The sequence below is a fragment of the Cervus elaphus genome, chromosome 5, assembly GCF_910594005.1.
Source record: "Cervus elaphus chromosome 5, mCerEla1.1, whole genome shotgun sequence".
Classification (NCBI taxonomy): Eukaryota; Metazoa; Chordata; class Mammalia; order Artiodactyla; family Cervidae; genus Cervus; species Cervus elaphus.
The window spans coordinates 20,481,921-20,496,184 of record NC_057819.1 but is presented as its reverse complement, the minus strand read 5'-3'; the positions used below and the strand labels follow the sequence as shown (position 1 = coordinate 20,496,184).

The following is a 14,264-nucleotide window of genomic DNA, read 5'->3' as shown; positions in this document are numbered from 1 at the left end:
CTCAGGCCGCGCGCCTTACCCACAGCCCCGCCCCAAGGCGCCGGAAGTGGAGTGTAGAGCGTGGTTGGGCGCTGTCAGTCAGTGTGGTGCAGAGTCCGCGCGGCGGCGGGACCAGTCCGGGCGTCTCGTGCAGCTCTGGGCCTCTCAGGCTCCGCGGTCCAGAGGGCACCATGGACAACAAGGGTAAATTGGGACGCGTCGGACCTGCTGGGCCTAGAGCGGAGCCGCGCAGGGATTCCCCCCACCTCACACGCCCAGACTGGGCTCCGGGCGCGGTCAGTTTTCAAGCTCAGGCTGTCTGGTCGGATGTGGTCCCTCTAGTCACAACTAAAACCCCCTCGCTGCTCGTGTATCCAGGGAATGGGTCTTGGGTGTATCCCCAGACATCCCTTCTGCCCACGCTTTCCAGTGCCCTCCAAAAACGTGAGATTTCGGACGAATGTGCAGGTCTTCGAAGTCTTGATTTCTTCATATGTGAAGTATGAGTAAGACTCCCTGAGCCTGCCCTGTTGAATCTGGTACCAGAATCAAAAGAAAAGCGTATTTGATGTGCCTGTCTAGAGTGGTTATCAAGGTGTTTTATTAAGTGAAGAACAAGGGCAAACTAATATGTATGTAGTACCTTTCATGTAAAAAAGTAAAAGCAGAGTAGACTTCTACATCACATGTATATATAATATAATATATGTAGGTGAATAGGCTTGACTTGGCATAGACTGTCTGGAGAAATCAGTAAGCAGGTTGGCTCTGGGATTTTTTGTAGACTTGGGGTCAAGAATAAGGGTGAGAATGACCTTTCACTATCATTTGGTGGGGCTTAAATTTTATTCCATATTACACGGGCTAGCTTTTTCAAAATGAGAAAGAGCTTGCAAATAGTAAAGTGATGTCATCTCTATTCCCATCAACATTTTCGGTGTCCCTGAAGTCAAACACCCTGCAAAGGAAATATTTTTTAAATTAGTTTGCTTTTTAATGTCAGCAGTCATTGATAAGCTCTGTGGTTGTCTCTCCTGCTAAATGAATTCGCTGAATCACTTTTTTCTCCCTTCCCAGAGTTAATCGAATACTTTAAGTCTCAGATAAAAGAAGATCCTGACATGGCCTCAGCAGTAGCTGCCATCCGGACTTTACTGGAGTACTTGAGAAGAGATACAGGTAAAGAGGGTCCGCCTCCATTGCTCCAGGTGTTAGGAAAGTCTGCTTGTAACTATTAAAATTGTAGAAAGTGAGAGATGGATGTGTGCTGATACAAGGTAATAAGCCTCAAGCTCAGTTTCTCCCTTCATTTCAGTCCTTTCAGTGTGGAGAGAGCCCTCAAGTTAGGATCACATGGGTCTCTTGTCACAAATGAAATATATTTTGTTTTTTTTTAAGTTGTTTTTTTTTTTTAATGTGAACCATTTTTTGATAAGTCTTTATTTGTTATCATGTTGCTTCTGTTTTATGTGTGTTTTATGTGTTTTTTGGCTCTGTGGCATATGGGATCTTAGCTTCCCAACCAGGAAGCTGTTTGATAACCAGCACCCCCTGCATTGGAAGGCTAAGTGTTTAACCACTGGACTGCCAGGGAAGCCCCTGAAATGTACTTTGAATCAAGAAGGCCCATAGTATGACAGGTTAACTGTGAAGCTTAACTGTGTGAGTATAAGCTTAACTGTGAAGCTTATAGCAGTCGTTCAGCTTTACAAGTGTTTATTGGGCTTCTGTCTTGTGACAGATTCTTTGCAGTTGATGTAGAGATTGTTCTAGTATAAATTCTAGCTTTAATGTCATCATTGTGAGCACTGCAAATTCAATCATCCTAAATGTAAACATCTGGGTATAAACAAAATAATAATAAAAATAATAAAGTGTTCTTTAAAGGGCTGACATAGAGATGCATGTCTCTAAGACAACCTCCAGCATCTTCCCATTATACTAATATCTAGACATCTAAGCCTTAGCTGCACCACCCTGCAAACCTCTTCTGTCACTACTTAATTTCCTTGCATGCTGTCCTTTGCTGAACTGTGCTTCACTCTGGCCTCTCTCATACCAATTTTATTCCCATCTTGGGGCCTTTGCATTGGTATAGTCTGTATCTGAGACTTTGCCCACTGCATCTTTACACGGCTGGATACTTTCTTACTCAGGTCTCTGTTTAAAAGGCCTGCACTCCAAAAGATCATCCCTGTTAACTCTGCCTAAAGTAGTTCTACCTTTTTCATCATTCTGCTTTTTTCTGTCCTCAATTCAATCTGAATAACTTGTTTATTTCTTTGTGTGCTTGTTTACTGTCTACCTCTCCCAGTAGAAAGAGAGTCCTGGGAATTCCCTGGCAGTCCAGTGATCAGGACTCTGCACTTCAATGCCGAGGGCCTGGGTTCACTGCTGGGGGATCAGGGGAACTGAGATCCTGCAAGCCAGGCAGCACAACCAAGAAAAAAAAGAGAAAAGGAAAAGAAAGGCAGTTCCATCAGAACAGGGACTGGTCATGTTCACTGATGTTATCTCTGGCATCTAGGAAGTTTGTATGCTCAGTCACTTTAGTTGTGTCCTACTCTTTGAGACCCTGTGGACCATAGCCCACCAGGCTCCTCTGTCCATGGAATTTCCCAGGCAAGAGTACTGGAGTGAGTTGCCATTTCCTTCTCCAGGGGATCTTCCTGACCCAGGGATCAATCCCACATTTCCTTCATTGCAGGCGGATTCTTTATCTGCTGAGCCATCAGAGTGCTTGGCATACAGCCTACACCCAGTCCACACTGGCTGAATGAGTGTATGAATTGCAGACCCATCAAGGGGCTGTGATACTGAAATGAACATCATGTTGCTCATGTGATCATTCCAGGGGAGACAATCCAGGGCCTGAGGGCGAATCTCACCAGTGCCATAGAAACCCTGTGTGGCGTGGACTCTTCCGTGGCCGTGTCGTCGGGCGGGGAGCTCTTCCTGCGCTTCATCAGCCTTACCTCCCTGGAATACTCTGTAAGCCCTGCCCTCCCCGGTCACCTCTCTGCTTCTGTGTTTGGTCACAAGTATTCTCAGCTTGACCTGGATCCTCCCCTTCCCCTCATGTTGCTTTTTTTTCTTTTTCCCCTAGGATTACTCCAAATGTAAAAAGATCATGATTGAGCGGGGAGAGATTTTCCTCAGGAGGATATCACTGTCAAGAAATAAAATTGCAGATTTGTGCCATACTTTCATCAAAGATGGGGCGGTGAGTACGTCTTGATTGTGGGTGGTGATCGGGAGCAAGGACTTTGGCATCAGACTCCTGGGGTAAAATCCCACCTTTGCCACCTACTTGCTGTGTGACCTTGGACAAGTTACTTATGCTCTCTGTGCTGTACTTTTCTCATCTTTTCAAATAAGGGTAATTATAGTACTTACCTCATAGGGCTGCTGTAAGGATTAATGAGATGGTGTGTGTGAGGACTCTGCACTATGCCTGGCACACACTTAGCAGTGTCTAAAGGTAGATGTTAGTATCATAGGTGGTTGTCATTTTAAAGAGGCAGAGGAAAACCCTGGGACAGCATGGGTGATTCTCGATTTGATAAGCTGTCTTACTAAAAAAGTATTTTTTTCTTACTGGATATGTACTAAACTGATCTGAGTTAAATCAGCACAGCTCTTGTCACTGGTTCATCCTGACTCTCTTCCTGCCGAAGGTTAGCACTGGATTGAGATTTTTTTCATCTTCATTCCAAATGCTGTCACAGAGATGCAAAGCTGCCAGGTGTCAATAACCTAAGTGAGGAAAGACAGGAGCAGCACATTAAGTCAGTCTCCCAGCAAAGGGGTCATAAAACTTTTATGACATCTCTTCCGCCAGCACACATCCTTTCTACCAACTAAGCCTCCACCAACTGTAAAAGTATTTACTTGCATCTGGACCCTGAAATCTTGTCCTCTGTTTTATTACTCCCTTCCCAGCCTCTGAATTATGTTATTAAATAAATGATGTAATAGATGCGACTGGCACTGGTACAAAAGCCAGCTTCAAGCAAAGCCGTTCTGAGACCAGGTGGAGGCAAGCTGGTGACTGCTTCTCGCCGAGGCCGCCTCCTTCCCAGCAGTCACACTACAGGGTTTGTTCATCCTCGTGGAGTTTAATGTGTAGCGACCACCTGCATCAGTGCTATTTAGGGTAAATTAGGAACAGAGCAGCTTAAATTCAAGCATGCAGGTGAACCACCTGGAGATCTTTTAAAGTGCATATTCTGGGACTTCTCTGGCAGTCCAGGGGTGGAAACTTTGCACTTGCAATGCAGGGGGCATGGTTTCGATCCCTGGTCAGGGAATTAGGATGCCCCCATGCCATGCAGCACGGCAAAAATTTATTTTAATTTTAATATAAATATGTAAATATAAAATTAAAATGCACATTCTGGTTCAGTGAGATGGGTGGGGCCTGAGAACCTGCATTTCTAACAAGCTCTCAGGCAAGACCTAGAAAGGAGCCAGGGAGCTGGTCCCTCCACCTTGCTTTACTCTGTCCTCTGTACTCTGTTCCTTAGAACATCTTGATTCCATCTAAGTATCTGCAAATTGTGTCCAGTCCACAGTTGGGTTGTATTTACCCCAAACAGTGTGTAAAAGTTTTAAAAAATGAGTCAACATTGAAATATTGGATTTTAGCTCCTCTAGAAAATCAGATGATCCAGCGACAGTGGGCCCCATGCGACAATAGCCGGAGGTCAGCCTTCGCACTCTGCTGCTGGCCTCTACATCCCTTATGCCAGCAGTCTGGTGTTTGAAGGCCCAGGTGTGCAGACTAGGTCTTAGAATTAGGGAAACCAACCCAAAGAATTAGGGAAACCAACCCAAAGGAACCTAACAGCCTTCAGACAGAAAGGCTTTTGCATCTGAGTAACACCACGTGGAGATACCACTTCTGTGCTTGCTATGAAAAGAGGAGACCTATGATATATTCCTCTGGCAGAAAACTTTTTCAGATTGTATCAATAGGGACTTCCCTGCCCATCCAGTGGTTAAGACTCCAAGCTTCCTTGCAAGGGGCAAGGGTTTGATCCCTGGTTGGGGAACTATGATCTCGCATGCAATGTGGTATGCCAAAAAACAAAAAGTATGTATATGGGCTTAAACTCAGTGTATTGTCAAGGATCTGCTTTCTGATTACAATTGATTAGTGCAAAAGCATACATACAGAGAAGCTTTAGGGTACCAGGAACATGCATTGGAGCGGCAGAGTCTGAGTGATTGGTGGAAGTTTGCACTTTTGATGGAGTTTTCTCTACCCACAGAGAATATTAACACATGCCTACTCCAGAGTGGTCCTGAGAGTCTTGGAAGCTGCAGTGGCAGCCAAGAAGCGCTTCAGTGTGTACATTACAGAGTCACAGCCTGACTTATCAGGGCAAGTATCTTTCCATGTGGTCACGTGCCCAGCAGTCCCTTTAATGAGAAAACTGAGGATGAGACCCCATTGTAAAAGGAGCCAGGCGAAGCCCCCGATTTGTCTGTCAATCAGCATTGCCTTTCACAGTACCCATCCCTCCTCCTGGAAGAAAAATCACCATAAGTTTGAAGTCAGTCACAGCATAGCATCTAGGGGTTTTATTTAGTACTTAGAGGAACAGCAACTGAAATGTCAAGGAATAGATAGTTACATCTCTTATGTATCCAGAACATAATAAAACCCCTTTTCTCCTGAATTTACAAATCCCTGCATAGAGCACAGTTTTCCTAAAATACATACTTTTAAAGAACCCAAATTCTTGTTTCCTTAGTCCAGAATCTTGGGATCAGCCCCTTAGTCCATTAACATTAACTGAAGTGACTTCCCTTACGGTCCAGTGGTTAAGACGCCATGCTTCCAATGCATGGGGTGAAGGTTTAAGACTTCAGATATGGTCCACATTAAAACGAAAAAAATTAACTGAGTTTCTAGCTAATGTGATTTATCATTATCCAAATTAAGTGACTCACCAGTCTCTATTATAGGGACTTTCTTGGACTTTTTCTAACATTCTCAAAATGTCATTTTCAGTAAGAAGATGGCCAAAGCCCTCTGCCACCTCAATGTCCCCGTCACTGTGGTCCTTGATGCTGCAGTTGGGTAAGCGCCTGGCTCCCCCATCACAGTTACGTTTCCTCACCCACCCACTCCCAGGGTTGGCCTGGAGCAGGGTTTCCAGATGGAGGGTCCCAGTCTCATTCATAAAATGAAAGTGGGCAGCATCCCACCTCCTAATTGACAGCGGCACTAAACCAGCAAGTTCATGATAAGAGCCTGATAGTGTACACAGAGGACAGGGCTGTAGGATGCTGGGAAGAGCCGGATACATGGTGTCACGGTGCATTTTAAAAAATATTTGACTGTGTTGGGTCTTAGTTATGGCATGCGGGATCTTTAATTGCAGCATGTGGGATCTAGTTCCCCAACCAGCGGTGGACCCCAGGCCCCCTGCATTGAGAATGCAGAATCTTAGCCCCAGGACCACCAGGGAAGTCCCTCATGGTGCCTTTTAAGAGCAAGGTGCAGTGATTGGGTCAGCGCTCATAATCAGTGTTCTCTCTTCATCTAAAGACACAGGCTGTCATCAGTGGCACTCCAGAATTTTTCATCTCCTGTGTACAACTTCAGACCTAAAGCTGAGGTGACATGCTCCATGGGTTGGCAGCGTGGCTCATAAGAGAAAACAGGAATAATAATCCCTTGGAAAGAAAACACATAGGGAGATGATTAAGGAAATTAGGAATGTGTTTAAGAATAAACATTTTGGGGACTTCCCTGGCAGTCCAGTGGTTAAGATTCTGTGCTTTCACTGCATGGGCATGGGTTCAGTCCCTGGTCTGGGAACTAAGATCCTGCATGCTATGTATGCACTGTGGCCAAAAAGTAGGAGGGGAGTGGGGAAAGGTAAACATTTTGAAGGATTCTAGTAGTTGCTCATTTTAAAAGGTAAATTGGCCCCCACCCAATCTGCAAAATTCTTGAATTACATTTTTTTCCAACTTCAGATCACATCAGGTTTTTTAATTTTTGTTTTGTTTGTAGTTTGACAAAGAACAAAAATTAGTGTGCCACATATAGTAAAGATAAACGCCGGGTCATGAAATCCTTGCTTCAGCTACACACGTACGCGTGTGCTTACTGGGTAGCAGCGTGAGTTATACCTCTTATCATGGTATCATCAAAACGCCTCTGTAGCAGAACCGGTAACAGGGCCAAGGGCTGTCTCAGGTGTTCAGTGCTCTTTGGAAGAAAGTTATGAGAGGAATATACTTTGCTGAAAATGGGAGTATTAATCTTTGCAGGTGATGTTGCAAGAGCAAAGAAAGGGAGCATTAAAAATTTGTTTTTCATTTCTGTAGCTACATCATGGAGAAGGTGGATCTTGTCATAGTTGGTGCTGAAGGAGTTGTTGAAAACGGAGGAATCATTAACAAGGTAGGAGCATCAGTTCTCCACAGGTCCTTGCTCAGGGCACGGAGCTCCACTGATGACTTCGGACACCCAACCACATTGTATGTTATGGTTCATTCCTCTAACCCTGCTTATCCTCAGGACTCCACCATTGCAACCAGTGGTTTCCCAGTTCCCCTGAGCCACTGCAGTGGGGTCAGTCAGATTCTGGTCAGATTTTCTGCTTTGGAGATTGACCTGTGTAGATTAGGAAAATGTATTTATACTTATTCAAAACATGCTTTACTTGGAATTGGGTTTCTTCTTTTTAATGGAGCATATTTGACACCAATATAATATTTAAAATTTATCTGTTGCTTCACATGGAAAGACTTCATGGTAGTCTATTGTGTTTGATAAAAGTATGTATAACGTAAAATTTGCCATCATAATCATTTTTAAGTGTACAATTCGGTGTCATTAATTACATCTCACTTTGTTGTGCAGCCATAACCACTGTCTTCAAAACTTTTCCATCACCCAAAAGAAACTGTCACAAAACTCCTTTTCTCTCCCCCATCCCCTAAGCTATTTTCTGTCTCCATGATTTTTTCCCATTCTAGGCACCTTATGTAAATGGAATCACACAGCTATCTGTCTTTTTTGGGTTTGGTTTATTTCACTTCGCATGTTTTCAAAGCTCACCTGTACTGTACATGTGTCAGTGCTTCATTCCTTTTTTTTTTTTATTATTTTTTTTTTACGGAGGAAATAGGCTGCAAGTGTCAGAGCTTCATTCCTTTTTATGGCTGCATAATGTACCAGTGTATGGTTGGACCATAGGTGTCTATCCATTCATCTTTGATGAATACCTTTTGACTATTATGACTAATGCTGCTAATAACATAGATGTACAATTACTTATTTGAGTTTCTGTTTTTGAGTCTTTGGCGTATATACTTAAGAGTGGAATTGCTGGGTCATATGGTATTTCTGTGTTTAGCTTTTTGAGGAACTGCCAAACTTTTCCCCAGCAGCTGCATCATGTTACATTCCCATCAGAAACACATAAGGATTCCAAGTTTCTTTATATCCTTGCCAATACTTTTTTTTTTTAATTATAATCATCCTAGCTTGAAACTCAGCATTCAAAAAATTAATATCATGACATCTGGTCCCATCACTTCATGGCAAATAGATGGGGGGAAAAGTGGAAACAGTGACAGATTTTATTTTCTTGGGCTCCAAAATCACTGCAGATGGTAGCTGTAGCCACAAAATTTAAAAGACGCTTGCTCTTGGAAGAAAAGCTATGACAAACGTAGACAGCATATTAAAAAGCAGAGACATCCCTTTGCCGACAAAGGTCCATATAGTCAAAGCTGTAGTTTTTCCAGTAGTCATGTACAGATGTGAGAGTTGGACCACAAAGAAGGCTGAGTACCAAAGAACTGATGCTTTCAAACTGTGGTGCTGGAGAAGACTCTTGAGAGTCCCTTGGACAGCAAGATCAAACCAGTCAATCCTAAAGGAAATCAGCCCTGAACATTAATTAGAAGGATTGATGCTGAAGCTCCAATACTTTGGCCACCTGATGGGTAGAGCCGATTCACTGGAAAAGACCCTGATGCTGGGAAGGATTGAAGGCTGGAGGAGAAGGGGACAACAGAGGATGAGATGGTTGGATGGCATCACCGACTCAACGGACATGAGTTTGAGCAAACTAGGAGACAGAGTTGGACAGGACTTAGCGACTGAACAATCCTAGTAGGTGTGACGCAGTATCTAATTGTGGTTTTGACTTGTGTTTCTATAATGATTAAGGCTCTTGAGCATCTTTTCTTTATTGGCCATTTATAAATCTTTGGAGAAATGTTTATTGCTATTTTAAAAGATCCTCTTTAATTCCAAAGCCAGAAGTACATATATTACGTTCACTCATAGACTTTCTGTTGCTTCCACTATAGATGTGCTATAAGATCTCACCTTTCTCCACTGTTCTCTAACTTCCCAGATTGGAACTAACCAGATGGCCGTGTGCGCCAAAGCACAGAACAAGCCATTTTATGTTGTTGCGGAAAGTTTCAAGTTTGTACGACTCTTCCCACTAAACCAGCAGGATGTCCCAGATAAGTTTAAGGCAAGAGTTTTACATATTATAAGGGGTATTTGAGTCTAAACTGAAACCTTTGAAAAAACGCAGTGCTAAGAATGTTCCAATAAGTTATTCACTTCACATTGCTATTTTTTCAAATATACAGAATACAAAGATAAATTGGTGGTTGTTGAACAGTGTAACTTGTCCCCAGAATTTCAGTCTTTTGTCTCTCACTTAAGCACTAGATACAGGCCAAGCAGGCAGGGAAAGTTGGTAGGTAATAGAAGTTTTGGGTCAGCTCTCTGGGCTCACTGCCATCTCCATCACCTGTTAACCATGTGATCTTGGGCAGGTCCTTTCACTGTTAGGTTTATGAACTTCAGTTATCTGTACTTGGGTTGTGATGCTTCAGAGATAATCTATGGAATTTAGCACAGCACCTGGCACTTAGTAAGCTTCCTATAAATGCTCTGAACAGTTGTCTTGAGAGGTCTGGCGGGGTCACTCCAGCCCACTCATGAGGGGACACATGGCTTAAGGCTTTCTCTAATGACCTGGCTGACCCACACTCAGACCCCTGACCAGTGTACCACACAGCCGGCTCCCCCATTTCCAGAGGGCACTTTCAGGCAGGAGCACCTCAGTCGCTCAGGCCAAGGCCTCACCAGCTCAGAGCCCTCAGTCTGTGGGGCAGACTAACGTTGGCTTCCTGTCTCCTCAGTACAAGGCGGATACTCTGAAGTCTGTACAGACTGGACAGGACCTCAGAGAGGAGCACCCGTGGGTCGACTACACCTCGCCTTCCTTAATCACGCTGCTGTTTACAGACCTGGGGGTGCTGACGCCCTCTGCCGTCAGCGACGAACTCATCAAGCTCTACCTGTAAACACCAGGTCCTTTCCTGCTGGTGGACGTCAGATATGGGGAGTAGTCTCTTGGCCCCTCAGTGAGCCAGGCCAAAACTGAATTGTTTTTTCTGAAGTTTTATGGACTAAGGACTTAAAATTCTAACTCTTGGGAAATTTTTTATTCATTTCAGTCCCATCTAAAATGCGTTCATGGTTCCCCTAAAGCCCAGGCTAAATTGTGCTCTTATGGTTTCCATATATTTCCAGACGCTTCCATTCATGTCCAGTTTCCAGTAATATAAGATTATTGGCTGTTTGATGGATGAAGATGTGCCCACTCCCCCTCCCTTCATCTTCCCCACACTCCAGACTGATTTGCCAAAATATCCTTGAAAGACAAGCAGGCCCAAGAGGGCAGTGGTCCAAACTACAGCCAGCGACCCCTCCAGCAACCAACAGCTGCCTGGGACCAGGCTCCACGCAGTGCTGGATGAAAAAGGCAGGCAACACTCACTGAATCAGGCTCCCAGTGGTGAATACGAGCTGAGGGCTGTCATCTCCACAAAAGGATCAAGCCAAAGAGAGTGGAAACTACTGCAAGAACCCAAGAACAGGTACTAATGGCCTCTTTGGCCTGAGTATCCTGCACGGCTCATCAGTTACGAAGACGCCTTCCAAAATATTTGCAAACTTAAAATTCTGTATCTGGGAAAAGATGTGACTTGAAACATGTTTGGGTCCTGAACAGCTTTTTAAAATTGTTCTTGGGAACAAATTCAGCATCTTTTCAAATAAATTACATGAAAAATTTTGAGATGGCGTTGCACTGCACGGCAAGCTGACCCCAGGCCCGGCCAGAGGGCTCTGACACTAGATGTATTTATTGTCCATCTTGGTAAAGACACTGCAGCCACCTTCATGTACTTAAGGCACAGTCGATTAGAACTACAGTTTATTCAACAGGAGGTATAATCATTTTCTTTCCCAGAATAACCTGCTGCTTCTTTTTCATATACTCACCAATAAAATGGTACTGTGGGCTGTGTGGGTGTCAGCTCAGTACATCAAAGAGAGAACTGAGGGTCCAGAGGTAAGGACACCCAGGGAAGGGAGCTCAGGTGCCAGAAAACACTGAGGAACTTTTAAAAGCTCTCAAATCAAATCTACTTCAATAGCTTTATATTAAATAAGTTTAATAAGTATAAAATAGCCACCGAAGAATGAGCTCTTTAAGTAGCCCATCAAAATAAATATTGACATCTATTATTTACAGTTAAGTAAATTTACGTTTTCTTCTCTTAGACTTCAAGGCTGGTATGTTTTTAGTAAAAGGCTCACAAGCGTGAAACCCCTCACATCTGCCGTTTCTGCAACAGCAGTTTCCCAATGGGTGCCGAAGTTCTGATGTTCAATAGAAGGAAGCTCGAGCTGTCTGCCAGGTGGGGGCCAGCTCCCCACATTCCCCACTCCCATGCATTTCACCTGAGGGACGGGAATCAGCAATCATCTTCCAAATCTGAGATCTCCAAATCTGCTGTGTTTGTTGATCTCTTGCCACTTGTCAACAGCCCCTTCTCAAATTCTTCTTCAGTAATTTTGCCTTTTTTAAACTTTTTCAAGAGCCTTGTGTCATTCAGAAGTTCCTCCATGTCTTCATCTTCCATATCAGAACCCTGAGTGCAGAAGAGACCAACAAGCTACTGAATTTCTCAGCAACAGTGTTCTAAGTGAAACCAGCAAAATTTTGGGGGTTTTTTGGCTGCTCTGGGAGGCTTGTGGAATTCTAGTTCCCCAACCAGAGACTGAACCTGGGCCCCTTGGTGGTGAAAGTGCAGAGTCCTAACCACTGGACCACTAGAGAAGTCCCAAACCAGCACTTTTTAATCAATCGGGAACTATATGCTCTTAGATCAGCTTTCACGAACAGCACATTCCCCAACCCAAGCCACCAAGAGAGAACAAAAATCTAAGAGTCCTATGCAATTCCTATTAGAAGGCGCTATACACTACACTTCTGCGAGATTTGTTCAGAATTCTAAGCTGAGTATTTAATTTTAAAAATTGCCCAAAAAAAAAAAAAAAATTGCCAGCTTTACCTCTTCCCTTTTCCTTTTTTCATTCAGTTTTTTCTTCTTTTCCTTTTTGGCCTTCTGCTTTGACCAAGCTTTATTTTTTATGAATTTTCTTCTCCCGTCATTTTCTGTTTTCTCTTTTCTTTGCTGCTCCAATAATTGCTTCTGCCTCTGCTTTTCTCTGATTTTGTCTTTAAACGGAATGGTATCTGTGTTGACATCCACAGGCACAAAATCTGGAAACTGCTTTCCTCTCAGCTCTGGCATCTTGGGCATCCTCAGCAGGGCAAAACCTCGAGCAAGACTAGCAAAATCAAGATCTGATTAAACCAAAACATCAAGAGTTAGCACACCCAAAACAGGACTATAAGCATCAACCAATAGAATATTCATAGCAATGTAATTTCTTCTAAGTGATCTAATGGACTCATTTTAATTAGAATTAAAATAATTACATTTTTACTAAAAGAATACTCAGCAAAAAATAAAAAAAGAATACTCAGCAGCCAGTACCTAGTCAAACCCAAGGAAGACTTTTTATTTTTGAGGGGCTATGTCACACAGCATGCAGGTTCTTAGTTCCCTGACCAGGGATCGAACCCGTACCCCATGCAATGGAAGCTCGGAGTCCAGGCCAGGGAAGTCCCAGAAAGACTTTCTTTTAAATGCTTGGGAGAACATCAACCCTGACACGGACCTAAGACAAAGCAGTTTCATATTTGTGCTCAACACAGGTGCTCAGCTACTAACTGGTATCCAACTCTGTGACTCCATGGACTGTAGCCTGCCAGGCTCCTCTGTCCATGTGATTCTCCAGGCAAGAATACTGGAGTAGGTTGTCATTTCCTTCTCCAGGGGATCTTCCCAACCCAGGAATCCAACCCATGTCTCATGTCTCCAGCATTGGCAGGCAGGTTCTTTACCACTAGCGCCACCTGGGAAGCCCTTCATATTTGTAATACTTGTAAAAACCATCAAATGTTTCAGATGGTGAGCAAATCCAACTTACCCTTTAATCTGAAGATGAGGTTGCACTCGTGCTTGGCATAAGCCTGGATGTATGACACGAAAGCTTTCATGCCCTTCTCAAACACGGCTCTGTCGGCCAGGGCCATGGCCTTGAGCTTTGGAAGGAGGTCAGCTGTGGTGTTCTGGAGTTTCGTCTCCTGCAGGGGGCACTGCACAGGGACCACATCGTCATTTCTGGCTGGGACCGCCTCCCCCCGCCAAGGCTACCCCATCAGAGCCAGTGCCAGTAAAATCAAAGGCAAAACCACTCATTTTAATCTTATACAGTGGAGGCTTTGAAGCCTTTTTAAAGCAAAGTTTAAAATCAGATTTTACATAACAATCCTGATTTCTGATTGGAAAATATGGTAACATAGGTCTGTGTTCCCAAGTAATGATGCTCAGCTGGGGCCAGCAGTGGACCCCAGAGCCTCTCCACAGCCTTTTATAAAGCTATGGACAGGTTCCCACACTGATCCCGCCAGCCCGGCCCCTAATCTACATTCTGGACTACTTTCTGGAACTAATCTACATTCTGGACCACTTTCTGGAAAAGAACTTTTCCAACTACCCTGGCTTTGGGAATTCCACAGAAAAAAAGGAAGACAGCTTACTTTTTGGTTAATTGCAAGGAAGTTGATGTACGACTCTTCCATGGGAAGGAGAAACACGAGCGCGCTGCCACCGTGGCCGATGCGGGCTGTGCGGCCACAGCGATGCACGAAGGCGCTAGAAGACATGGGGCAGGGACAGTCACCGCCGAGAGCTCAGCAGAGCACCGGCCTGTGGCCACGCAGCTGACGCGCCTCAGACGACACCAGGGGCCGCCCGACTCCACAGCTCAGTCCCAGCCCTGCACTTACTAGTGTTCTAGAAGAGCT

The 14,264-nt window shown here is 44.2% G+C and overlaps 2 protein-coding genes across 4 annotated transcripts in view; one reads left to right on the top strand and one right to left on the bottom strand.

The window, feature by feature from the left end:
* Window positions 1-32: 32 nt before the first annotated feature.
* Window positions 33-11,117, top strand: EIF2B1 (eukaryotic translation initiation factor 2B subunit alpha). The gene is made up of 9 exons (XM_043902032.1): window positions 33-183; window positions 1,057-1,158; window positions 2,834-2,970; window positions 3,086-3,202; window positions 5,253-5,365; window positions 5,999-6,067; window positions 7,327-7,402; window positions 9,372-9,497; window positions 10,177-11,117. Exons 1-9 carry the CDS (start codon window positions 171-173, stop codon window positions 10,339-10,341), a joined length of 918 nt encoding a protein of 305 aa, XP_043757967.1. The 5' UTR covers window positions 33-170; the 3' UTR covers window positions 10,342-11,117.
* Window positions 6,062-14,264, bottom strand: part of DDX55 (DEAD-box helicase 55) — a 22,155-nt gene continuing 13,952 nt past the window's right edge. The window contains exons 11-15 of one of the 3 annotated variants that reach the window (XM_043902031.1): window positions 13,998-14,112; window positions 13,385-13,553; window positions 12,400-12,695; window positions 11,786-11,976; window positions 6,062-6,666 (exon numbers count right to left, since the gene is read on the bottom strand). In XM_043902031.1, the coding sequence (XP_043757966.1) occupies window positions 11,800-11,976; window positions 12,400-12,695; window positions 13,385-13,553; window positions 13,998-14,112 (757 nt within the window). In that variant the 3' untranslated portion in view covers window positions 6,062-6,666; window positions 11,786-11,799. The other 2 variants (XM_043902030.1, XM_043902029.1) reach the window with 2 other exon arrangements.